The sequence below is a fragment of the Ambystoma mexicanum genome, chromosome 6q (genome assembly GCF_040938575.1).
Source record: "Ambystoma mexicanum isolate Mex_15411 chromosome 6q, UKY_AmexF1_1, whole genome shotgun sequence".
In the NCBI taxonomy this organism is placed as follows: domain Eukaryota; kingdom Metazoa; phylum Chordata; class Amphibia; order Caudata; family Ambystomatidae; genus Ambystoma; species Ambystoma mexicanum.
The window spans coordinates 1,384,262,307-1,384,275,058 of NC_090937.1; the positions used below are offsets into that span (position 1 = coordinate 1,384,262,307).

The 12,752-nt window shown below is 48.4% G+C and overlaps 1 protein-coding gene across 1 annotated transcript in view; it reads left to right on the forward strand.

Moving 5' to 3' along the window:
• The first annotated feature begins 9,653 nt into the window (after positions 1–9,653).
• Positions 9,654–12,752, forward strand: part of GPR78 (G protein-coupled receptor 78) — a 437,396-nt gene continuing 434,297 nt past the window's right edge. The window contains exon 1 of the mRNA XM_069632029.1: positions 9,654–11,011. Coding sequence (XP_069488130.1) covers positions 10,344–11,011 — 668 coding nt within the window. The 5' untranslated portion in view covers positions 9,654–10,343. The remainder of the gene's footprint in view (positions 11,012–12,752) is intronic.

Genomic DNA, 12,752 nt, shown 5'->3' on the forward strand with positions numbered 1-12,752 from the left:
GGTCAATGAGTTTGACAAGGAACCTACTGGTTGAGATGGGGCGGTAGTTTTTGGGCTTGAAAGGGTCGAGGGAAGGTTTTTTAATAAGAGGTTTGACATGGACTGTTTTGAATGCTTTGGGAAAGATACCGGAGGAAAGGGAGGCATTTATGATGGATCTTGCGTGTTCTCCTGCGCAGGTGGAAGCGAAAATATCTTTGAGGGTTGTTGCTGGGCAAGGGTCTAGCGGAGAGCCAGATGGTTTGCGGGTGGATAGAAGTTTGAGAAATTGCTCTAGTGATATTGGACTAAAGGATTCGAACGTTGGTTGCATAGCGGTTGCAGCTGGTTGGCAGTTCAGTATAGGGGGAGTATTGCCTGGTGGATGTAGGAGCGTCAGTTTGGTAGCTAAAGTATTTGGTCTTTCGGGAGCTGTGGTGTAAAAGTGGAGGGAGAGTGAGTCACACAGTGATTGAGAGGGGGTCGGGACGGTCATGGTGCAAGCTGGTTTGGTGAACTCAGAGATGATTTTGTGGAGTTCTTTGCTCGGGTTTTTGCAGTTTAGGATGCAGGAGTTGTAGTGGGCTTTTTTTTGCTTTGCAGATTTCTGCCTTGTACTGATAAAGGTGTCGGGCCAAGGTGGCCCGGCTTTCCTGGGTTTTGTCTTTCTGCCATTTGCGTTCTAGGTATTTATATAGTTGTTTAGCGGTCTTCAACTCAGGGGTGGACCATTTGGGGTAGAAGCCACAGCGGGTTGATGGTTTGCAAGAGGGTGTGAGCCGCATCAGAGATGCGTTGAGCCGAGAGTCAAAGGCGTCAGGAGTAAGTTGTTTACTGAGTTGGCAAGTAGGTGGGGGAGACTGGAGGAGCACGTCAGCTAAGTCTGGGACGATAATTAGTTTTTTCCAGCATTTGCGTAGACTCAGAGGTTCGGATTCAAGTACGGGAAGGGGGACGGGTGAGCGAATGGCGAACGAGAGAATGAAGTGATCGGACCAGATGATAGGGGTGCAGGGTTTAGATGAATCCAGGTGTTGGAGCTAAGGATGGCATCCAGAGTGTGCCCTTTATAGTGAGTCGGGCCATTTATGTGGGGTTGGAGGTTAATGGCGTCTAGACCGTCAACCAGAGAGTGTGTCATAGGGTTGGTGGGAATGTCGAGCCATATGTTGAAATCTCCAAGAAGTGTGAGGTTGGGATGGATTAGTTGAAGGGTGGCAATTGAGTCTCAGAGGTTGTTTGTGAATTGCCTATCGTAGCCAGGGGGTCTGTAGATTATTAGGAAGCTGAGTGAGAACGAGGCAGAGAGGGATAGTTTAACGAGGAGGGATTTGCAGGAAGGAATGGAAGGTTGGTTGTCGATGATGGAGGCGTGGAAGAGAGTCTTGAAGACGAATGCCACTCCCCCTCCTCTGGAGGGACGGTTCAGTGGGATGAGGGAGTAGTCAGTGGGGAAGGCTTCACTAGCGATTGGGGTGAAGTCGTCAGAGAACCGAGTGTTGGTGATGAAAACCAGGTCTGGTTTGTCAGAGGTGAGGAGATCAAAGATGCAACGTCAGTTTTTTGCTATGGATCAGGCATTAAATAGGATGCAGTTGACATCGGCAGGCGAGGTTGGTCTTGGAGCTGGAGAGGAAGTGGGTGGTGGTGGAGAGAGCGGACGGTGGAGAGGAAGAGGGGTAGGGAGGGTGATGATCGATGGGAATAGTGGGCGAGCAGAAGTATTGGCAGGCTTCGTGTGTAAGGATGATCAGGTCTGGCTTGGGGGATTTGAAGGTGGGGTGAGAGCGGTTGGGAGTTTCAGTTGCAGTTGATGAGAAATCGAGGGAGAGGGGTTTCAGGAAGGGTGAAGCCACGGGGAAGGAGGAGAGTGGGGGAATGCAGTGGTGGGTCAAGACAGGAGAGGCGAAGAGTGCTGAGAGATTGTGGGGGACCAGGTGTGTTTCCTCTTTAGCTTCTTTGTTGCGATTGGAGTGTGAGAGAGTGTAGGGGGGTCAGAGGGCGTGAGGGATGCAGCTTTGGTTCTTGCTAGGGCTAGGCATGCAGGTTTTAGGTAGGGAAAAGGGTGCGGTCGGGGGGGAAGGTGGCCGGCGTTTGAGGACAAGGCGGCGGGTGGATGCTTGCAGGGCGTGGTGTGCCAGGTATGGTAGTGAGGGGGGCAGGCATGGTTAATGTTGGCTGGTCGCTGGTAGGGTTCAGGGGAGGAGTGGTCTTAGGCTGGTTGGCTCACCATCGTGCCCTTCTGGCTTGGTGTTTGGAGAGATGAATGGCGGGGAGTGCGAAGGAGTGTGGGGTGATTTGGGAAGGCGGGGACGGGAGGGAAGGCAGATCAGGGAGTGGGGCGGTCCACGGTAGTCGTTTCCGACAAACTGTGGGTTTGTGGGTACACTCATGCTTGCTTGGTATAAGCTTTTAGGTGGATTCAGGAGGGCTTTCTGATTGTAGTTCTAACTTCAGGTACACTTCCATGTTTAGATTGCTCAGAGATGATATTAGGCTATTAGGTACTATTAGGTACACATCTAGGTTCAACTGTACACAGAGATATTAGGTCTAGCTCTGGATTCAATTTTGTATAGAGGGGATATTAGGTTATTGGCACAGTCCTAGATTCAACGTGACACAGATATACTATTAGGTATACTAATATGATCAATTAGGGTATTTAGGTATGCTTCTTAACTTCAATGCTGCCGTGGACACTTCTAATTTGAACTAGGCGCAGAGAGACTATTCTGGACACTAGTCAGTTCAATCATGGCACGCTAATAGGTGCACTTCTGCCACTTCAACTTTATACAGGGGGGGTATTAGGTGTGAATCTAACTCAACTTTGCACAGAGAGGTTATTAGGGGGATTAGACGGTTCCGCCCGCATGGTATTAGAATATTAGGATAATGGGCATACTTCAAAATTCAACTTTCGCAGAGAGGCTATTGGGAACAATTCTAAATGCAATTTTCACAGAGAGGCTACTGGGTGCCTCCTACATTTAGTTTTCGCTCAGAAGTTATTGGGCACACTTCTAAATTTGACTTTCACAGTGAGGCTATTGGGAACAGTTCTAAATGTAACTTTCATAGAGAGGCTATTGGGCACACCTCTAATTGCAACTTTCACAGAGAGGCTGTTGGGAACAATTCTAAATTCCCAGAGAGGTTCTTGGGCACATTTCTAAATGCAACTTTCACAGGGAGGCTATTGGGCACACTTCTAAATGCAACTTTCACAGAGAGGCTATTGGGCACACTTCTAAATGAAAATTTCACTGCAAACGTTGAAGCTTTGTTAGATGAGTGGTTGGGTAGTATGGAGTGATTGCCACTGGCCCTGCCCTTCCCATACATACTTTATTGTTGGCTTCTTGCTTCTCCTGCGGATACCTGCAGATACGACCTGGAGTTGTCTCTGTAAGCGTCGTTCTTTGCCTCGGGTCCTTAGCCGCAGGGGCTGCATGGGCAGAGGGCTGCCCTGGGAGGGTTGGTATTGGCGTGACCCCACGGGCACCAGGCCAATCAGGGCACGAAGGGCAGGTTGGGGGGTGGGAGGGAGTGACTCAGGAAGTAGGCCTGGTGTTTAGATCCTCAGCACCAATCACACGCAAAGCAGGGACCGTGAACAGCCTATGGGGAGGGAGTGAGGGCGGGATCAGGATAAACAAGGAAGTGGGTCGGGTTGAGGGAGGAGGACTGCACGGGGCTCAAGGGGGCATGTGGGGACCTCAGGCAACGCGAAAAGGTGCAAGATGGCGCTCGGGCACTCAACAAGGGGGCAAACACTCACTTGAAAGCAGGTTTTCAAATGCCATGGGTGAGTGCAGCGCGGGCCGGTAGGCCTGGTGTTTAGATCCTCAGCACCAATCACATGCGGTGCAGGGACTGTGAACAGCCTATGGGGAGGGAGGGAGGGAGAGCGGGATCAGGAGATACAGCAAGGGGGCAAACACTCACCTGAGAGCGGGTTATGATGCTCAAGGTGTATCCCCAACGCAAAGGCAACTCACAGTGCTTTGTGCTGAACGGTGTGTTGCAGGGGACACATACACAGCACAAGGTTTTGGGATTTGCGGATTTGGATTGCCCAATGTGCATACCAACAGGCATTCTGTCTTTTGTTGATGGTGCCGCTGGTGGCATGCATTTGTGTATGACTTTGTATGTGTGGGACGTTGTTGGTCAGTCATTTCATCTGATTCCATGTCAGGTGTAATTGTCTCAGGCCTGTTTCCATTTATCACGTGGCACTTCATGACAATTTTGTCATGTGTTGTGCATTTGGTTTGCTCTTTTGCTGCTGCATGCCATGTCATGGTGTGGACGACGAGGGTCATCGGTGTTGGGAGCGTTTGGGTGATATACCAGTGATTTGCATGGCCTTTTTTTGCAGGGGGGTGGTGCGATATGCACCTTGCATGTGTTCCTTTTGGTCACACGGGATTGGTTATGTTTAAGTAGCTAGGGATGCACACAATGTAGCACTTCCATGGAAATATTCTCAGGGTGGTAATGTTGTGACAGTTGACTGTCCCTTTGTCATCGATTGTCACCTGGTATGTGCCATGCCTGTGTGCACTCCGCAGGGGTGGGAGTTTAGGGGCAAAATGTGGCCACAAGCTGGGTCCGGACTGCCTCACCACATGCCCTTTCCCCTCCCATGCGCACCGCCTGTTCCTGTGTTTGGGGATGTGGGGGCACCACCATGTCCACAGGTATGCCCCGCTGTGTTGAAACATTGTGCAGGACACATGCTGTCACAATGATCCTGCACACTAATGGGGGTGCATATAGTAGCTGCCCGCCAGAGCAGTCGAGGGATCAGAAGCGTGACTTGAGCACTCTGAATGTGCGCTCCACTATGGCCCTGGTTGCAATATGGGCTGCGTTGTATCTTAACAGGGGTGGTGTGGTGGGGTTTCGTATTGGCATCAACATGTGCGTGCTCAGAGGGTAGGCACTGTCCCCTGGGGAGGTGATGATGGTTGTCATTAGTTGGGTTTGTGTATTTGTCTGTGTGTGAGATGCATGCATGTGCACATTCATTTGTACTCACCAATGAGCCATGTGTTCCCATGCTTCCCAGCTTTCAGGGCCCTGCTCAGGGCAGATATTCTGTATATAAAACTGTCATGGGTAGACCCAGGATAGTTTGCATAGACAGAGCTGATGATTCCTTGGGCATCACATGCAACCTGTACGTTCGTGGAATGCCAGTGCTTGCGGTTGCAGTAGATGTTCTCAGTGGCCCTGGGTGGACGTAGGGCCACATGTGTGCAATCTATGGCACCGAACACTTTGTGAAAGTGTGCCACCCTGTAAAAGTCCTGGACCATGGCCTGCCCTTCTTCGGGTGTCCTGGGCATGTATATGTGCCTGCGGACTGAGGGGCGCGCAGTCATGATTGCCAACACCTGGTGTAGGCAGTGTGACTGCGTGGCCTGTGAGACACTGCCAACTATGACAGTTGTCCGCTGAAATGACCCAGTGGCCATAAAATGCAGGACATTGAGCACCTTTTCCAAGGAGCTCAGTGGTTGGGAGCACAAGGTGGGTGATGTGAGGTCATCCTCCCACTTATTGACCAGGTCTAGGATGATATGAGGTGGAAACCTATGCCTGCCGTAGACCTGGTCATCAAGCATCCCAAAAAGGCTGGTCCTGGGCAAATAAATGTGGGGCCTGGCTATTCTCCTCCTGCTGCGGTGTCCCACGATCACTGCTGCATGAAATGGGACATTCATCATAGCTTAGGTTGTGTTGTTACCCAATCAGTATTATAATTAGTCTTTTAGTTCTTTAGTTATAGGTCAAAAACGCACCACAACATTTAGATATTTTTCCCAATAACCCTGTTAGGCAGAATCCTGTGCAGTGCCCTTAGGGACCACTACACACAATTAAGACTACAGGTGGCAATACAAGTTTTACCTTTGGTACAAGCCCATACTACTATGTTAAAGTGGTAGCAGTAGCGGAGCAGCCAGGCTTATCTCAAGAGCATATGAGCAGTAGCAGAGATTACACAAAGGGACCACAATAACTGTGACTCAAGCAAACACTGACTCAAGGTCTGAGGTAAAAAATATAAGTACATTTATTTTTAAACCGTTTGTTATAAACACAACACTTCTATTAATTCAAAATCACACGTAAAATACACTAAAACCAACCAATTCACTTTGGTACACTCTAACTCAAGGTAAGTACTTTATGTTTTAATTGACCGGTGTTGTGAAACAAAAGACGTTACCAGGAATACGTATGCGATCACTTTTTGGCAGTAATGACAGTTCGGTCTTACTAAAGAAATCCGTATCCGCAGCAAGAAATGTTACCGGGGGGAAAACACACTTAGAACCTGAGTTAACCAGAGAGGGTTGAGGGAAAAAATCATAGGCAATACTTTTGTCAAGGCAGACAGAATCAGAGATCTCTCGTTGACAGAAATTCAAGAGTCAATAGGCCGGAGCCAGTGTCAAGTGGAACCGGGTTCCTGTTGTCGAGGATCACACTGTCGGACGGTTCAAGGTTCAACATTGCCAGGATTACTTAGATATTGTCAACTGAGGAAGCAAAAGTTATAAGAAGGAGGTGAAGAAAAGGGATTCACCATAATTCCTCAAGCAGAACACAGTACCTTATTCAATGAAGAAGCTGGTGCCACGGCAGTTGTTCCTGGTAGTTTCCTGCAGACCCACGGTTCCTGGAGCTTCGGTACGAAGGAGGACGTCTGGAGGGGTCTGCACCACACAGGAATGAGGTCGGCAGTATCGACAGTGAATAAAAGGTGCACTCCTTAAAAACAGGAGAGGCTCTTCAGATGGCTATCCGGACCACTACAGCAGTGTGCAGAGGTTTCGACCAAAAAGAGGATCCTCTGTCTGTGGAAGAAGACTCCGGACTGGATCTTCTCTGGTCGTCGAAGGGTAGATAGCTCAGGACTGCAGCAGGGCTTCACCGGGACGGGGTAGTTGCAGCAGCTGTCTTCTTCTCTGCTACTGTTCGGTTCCTTGTAGTTCCAGTGGTGACTCTGACTTCTAGCCCAAGAGACATGCCTTTTAATGCGAAAGTACCCCATTCACACAGACTAACTGTCAATCACGCAGCAGGGGGTTTGTCCAGCCCGGACAACCACCTCAGCCAATCATGGCAAAGTGTGATTACACCCCTCCCTCACATTCAGCCCACCTAGACACCCAGGCGCCTGGAGGAGGGCTTCTTGGCAGAAGCGTGCCAAAAGACAGTGAACAAAGAAGACAAACCTGGTTTGCTGCGCAAAGTAAAACACAAGAAGGACTTTAACAAAAAGAAATGGTGAATAAACCCGACCGGAGCCAAAAGAAAAAGTATTTGGTCAAACGGGTTTAAGTTCAAGGCTAATATTATAGCCTAAAACAATACCACGTTTATATAGTATAATCGCGGTAGAAAAGTTAGGATAGATACCACTGCTACTAGCCAAGTCTAAATGTTAAAAGAGCGAAACAATGCTCTAGGAGGTACAGATAAAAGGGCTAAGGATTAACCCTTTCCAGTACTTCATGTAAGATGGGGTGTACTGGATCTGTGGTTAAATGACTAAGTAAAGTTATTGGCAACTTTACCCTTTTCTGGGGGACAGTAGTCAGCCTCAGAAATGGAGTCGTGGGAAGTCTAAAAGACAACCCTGTGTCACTGCACTGAAGGTGCTGTGTAACACACAAAAGAAAGGGGCTACTGAAGTGGTGTACTCCAGAGTCCACAATCACAAAATCAGATGAAATACACATGGCAAAAACACAGGTAAGAGTGGGAAAAAGAGGCACACTCTTACCAAGTGAAAAAAATAACTCCAGAAATCCAGCAAAGCTGCTGGGGGACTCACTAGGTGAGGGGAATTAGCCATAAAATGAGAATTCTCCCTAACAAACCCAAACACAGCTAATAAACTAAACCCATCCCTCTATTAAGTGTTTAAGTGTGCATCTACACCAACTCACAAAGCCATTCACAATTCCCACAACCACACAAACACCCTCTCACATTCCTCCTTCCACTCACAAAGCAAACCATCCACAGGAACACACGGAAACACCCATACATCCCCATTAGACACAAGAACTGTGTATGTACTTGTGTTGTGTGTATGGGCAAGTTCATTGCTAAATGAATCAGTAGGTTTGTGTGTGCACGTTTTGTGGGATGATGGAAGAATGCAGCCATCAATTCACAACACACACTTTACTTTACTTTATTTGCTTTATTTAATTTATATAGCGCACCTGGCGACCCAAAGGCTTAAGGACGCTAACAAAACAGACAACATAAATACAAACAGGAAACTAAAACCAAATATACTACATTCAGTATAAGAAATTCAAAATTAGTTCAGGAAGTTTCAACAAACTCAAAAAACTGAGATTCAAAAGTCCATAGCTTTGATGGTAGGCAAGGAGAGCACAGAGGTGCACCCTAACGTGCATCAGAGGATCAATTTACAGATCGAGGGCCCTCTACGGAAATATTTACAACAACTGAGAAACGCAGGTAGGGTGCTGTCCCCACAACCCACTTAAACACAGTCGCTGTTAGGCTGAGAACACCAGTCACTCTGGTCCATTCTGCGCAGGATTTTTAAATCAGTGAGTCTAACCACACCAGGACCAGATCTCTGCCGCAACCAAGCAAGGACCTTATTGCACAGACCATCTCTAGTCTCTTTTCCTTCTATTTTCCGAATGTTGGTTATAACAAAGTTTCTTTGGTCCATGATGAAATCATGCATATTCGTGTCCTTTATTGTTGGCATTTGTGACTTTTTTAGGGGAACGTTCCATGTGGGTATAGTCTCACATTTAGCTTTCCTCGTTGTGGGAAGTTTGGTTGTTTTTTTATCAGATTTCTGCTCAGGGAGCAATGAGGGGAGCGTTTTATCCTGTATTAGGCTCTTGGAGGCCAAATTGGGAATTGTTATTTTCTCCCTGCTGTCCAATACAGACATGGTGGAGTTACGTTTAGTTTGTACAGCTTGATCTCTTATCACCTTTGAAATATGGACTTGACAGGCATTGTTGACCTTTAATATCTGAGGAGGGGCTAGAAGACTGGACAGCCCGTCTGTCTGTGAAGCAGTATTCACTTTAGGCGGTCACATGTCCGCCACCCAATTATTAAGGGTGTCAGCCAGTAAACCAAGGTTGAAAGGATCCTTACATAAAAGTAACTATTTGGCTATACTGCCATGAGAGCAGACCATTGTGAGGGGTCAATGTGCTCAAATTGAACTAAAATAGGCCTGACCCGGCCTTGGGGGACCTGGACTGGATTATTCCCAGTGTGGTTCATACATTTTCCCAGGCATGGGGATTTGACTGAGGTTAATAATGGCACCACGTAGCACAATTCCATGAATAAGGGTTCGTGTCAGTGCAAAGTCACTTTTCAGTAGTGCAGAGTCACTTACAGCCTTGCAGAAAATGCCATGAATCGGGCCTTGAGTCTGTTATGTACCATTGTCTGAAGGGCAAGCAGGTGCTTACTCGAGGTGTATTTAATGTTTTTAATGTAGTGGGTCTGACTGCCAGTAGTTACCATTGACAATGGTTTCGCATTACACTCACTACTACTAACATTGCAGCTCCATAAAATGACTTGGCACGATTTTTGCGTTTCCATTCAGTGCCGTAAAACCGGCAAAGGCTTTGTCATTAACTTTCATCTCGTGCTGTCTCACTCTGTGCGGATACAAAGGCCAACTTTCTTGCTGACGAGTTGCTGCCGGAATCCGAGCGAAAAGTAGGTCATGTGCCTCCGTCTTGATGCTTCACGAAACGCATTTCTTCCCGGTACGCACCCGCTGAGCTCCGTTCTCCCGCGTGTGCAGTATGGTGGGGAGTCATTGGAAAAAACCAGCGCAACGGAATGGTCAGAAAAGGCTTGGGTCTCCTACAGTCGCCTCTTCACACACGCATCTCCATTTGCGCATGAGTCATGGCTGGAAGCTGAGATGAAGGTGTGCCTGTTTCAGCCTCTGCACAGACCTGGAGAATGAGCAGAGAGCAACATTGCAGCCAGCCCAGTTCAGGCATCGTCCGTGTCTGCAGGAAGAGAGCAGGAGGCGCCGTGAGAGACTCTTTCCGTGAAACGCAGAGGCGCATGTCTCCTCGGATGCTGGCATGTCCAGCAAGGGTTGGCTGGAGGACCAAAGTTTCAGCACTCTGGACAGCTACCTGGCGCTACTCAGAAAGCACGATTCCCCGAATCTTGGACTGAAAGATGCGCACGGCGCTAGGCTGCCCAAACTGTCCCACACGAGCGCTGGAATTTCCAAATTCTTCCCTGAAGCCTACACTGGTGTGACCAAGGGGCTCATGGATACCTGTTAAGAGATGCACCTGGCGGAAATCCTGTTGGCGCTGTTCCTCGGTCTGGTTCTGATCGTGTCCCTTCTCTCCAACCTGCTGGTGCTGGTATGTTTTATTTACAGCGCCGACCTCCGCAAGCAGGTGCCGGGAGTGTTCTTGGTGAACCTGTCCTTCTGTAACTTGCTGCTGACCATCCTGAACATGCCGTCCACCCTTCTGGGCATCCTGCGCGGCCAGCAGGCTTTCGGGGACTGCGTCTGCAGGGCGCTGGGCTTCTTGGAAACTTTTCTGACTTCCAACGCCATGCTCAGCATGGCGGCGCTCAGCATAGACAAATGGATCGCCGTGGTCTTTCCCCTAAGCTACGCCAGCAAGATGCGCTACAAGGACGCCGTGCTCATGATGGGCTACTCCTGGGCGCACTCCCTGACTTTCCCCTTGGTCTCCCTCTTCCTCTCCTGGGTGGAGTACAGCAGCGTGTACGCCTCGTGCACCCTGCACACGAAGGAGGAGACGGAGAAGAAGCGCTTCACTGCCTTCACCATCATCTTCCACGCCTCCAGCTTCATGCTCTCCCTGTTCATCTTGTGCTTCACCTACCTGAAGGTGCTCAAGGTGGCCCGGTTCCACTGCCGGAGGATCGACATCATCACCATGCAGACGCTGGTGCTCCTGGTGGACATCCACCCCAGGTAACGCACCTGTGCACTCGGCATGCTGCATGCTGCTCACACGTGGTGCAGTGCGTTGGAGTGCATGGGCATCATATGCATTCAATGCCTTGCTTTTGAGTACCTGGCCTTGGGATGGTGCTAAATGGGAATATGATGGCAATAGCTGGTATGCTAGGGGGATGGCAAGGCGTGTAATAGCTGCTGTCAGTGTGTGTGTTGGCTTGTGAATAAGGTATGTTGTCAACATTTGCCCTGCATGACCATATTATGCCACCATCTGACGCGTGAGTGAAACCCTTGCAGTATGAGGGGGCTACGTGGGCATGTGCAGGTACTGGGTAACAGGGCGCCAATTATTTACACATTAAGAATACCTAATCATGCACTATGATATGGCTACCCGGGCATGTGTAGGGGAATGCAGGTAACATAAAGCAATTCTGTATATCTTCAGAATACCTCATCCGGCACAATGATGTCGCTACTTGGGCATATGTGGGGGAAAGTCAGGTAGCAGAATGGAAATTCTTCACATGTTCGTAATAACTAATCATGCACTATGATATGGCTTCCCGGGCATGTGTAGGGGAATGCAGGTAACATAAAGCAATTCTGTATATCTTCAGAATACCTCATCCGGCACAATGCTGTCGCTACTTGCGCATATGTGGGGGAAAGCCAGGTAGTAGAATGCCAATTCTTCACATGTTCATAATAACTAATCATGCACTATGATATGGCTTCCCGGGCATGTATAGGGGAATGCAGGTAACATAAAGCAATTCTGTATATCTTCAGAATACCTCATCCGGCACAATGCTGTCGCTACTTGCGCATATGTGGGGGAAAGCCAGGTAGTAGAATGCCAATTCTTCACATGTTCATAATAACTAATCATGCACTATGATATGCTACCTGGGCATGTGTAGGGGAATGCCAGGTAACAAAAAGCAATTCTGTATATCTTCAGAATACCTCATCCGGCACAATGATGTGGCTTCTTGGGCATATGTGGGGGAAAGCCAGGTAGCAGAATGCCAATTCTTCACATGTTCATAATAACTAATCATGCACTATGATATGGCTACCTGGGCATGTGTAGGGGAATGCCAGGTAACAATCTTCAGAATACCTCATCCGGCACAATGATGTGGCTTCTTGGGCATATGTGGGGGAAAGCCAGGTGGCAGAATGCCAATTCTTCACATGTTCATAGTAACTAATCATGCACTATGATATGGCTACCCGGGCATGTATAGGGGAATGCAGGTAACATAAAGCAATTCTGTATATCTTCAGAATACCTCATCCGGCACAATGCTGTCGCTACTTGCGCATATGTGGGGGAAAGCCAGGTAGTAGAATGCCAATTCTTCACATGTTCATAATAACTAATCATGCACTATGATATGCTACCTGGGCATGTGTAGGGGAATGCCAGGTAACAAAAAGCAATTCTGTATATCTTCAGAATACCTCATCCGGCACAATGATGTGGCTTCTTGGGCATATGTGGGGGAAAGCCAGGTAGCAGAATGCCAATTCTTCACATGTTCATAATAACTAATCATGCACTATGATATGGCTACCTGGGCATGTGTAGGGGAATGCCAGGTAACAATCTTCAGAATACCTCATCCGGCACAATGATGTGGCTTCTTGGGCATATGTGGGGGAAAGCCAGGTGGCAGAATGCCAATTCTTCACATGTTCATACTAACTAATCATGCACTATGATATGGCTACCCGGGCATGTATA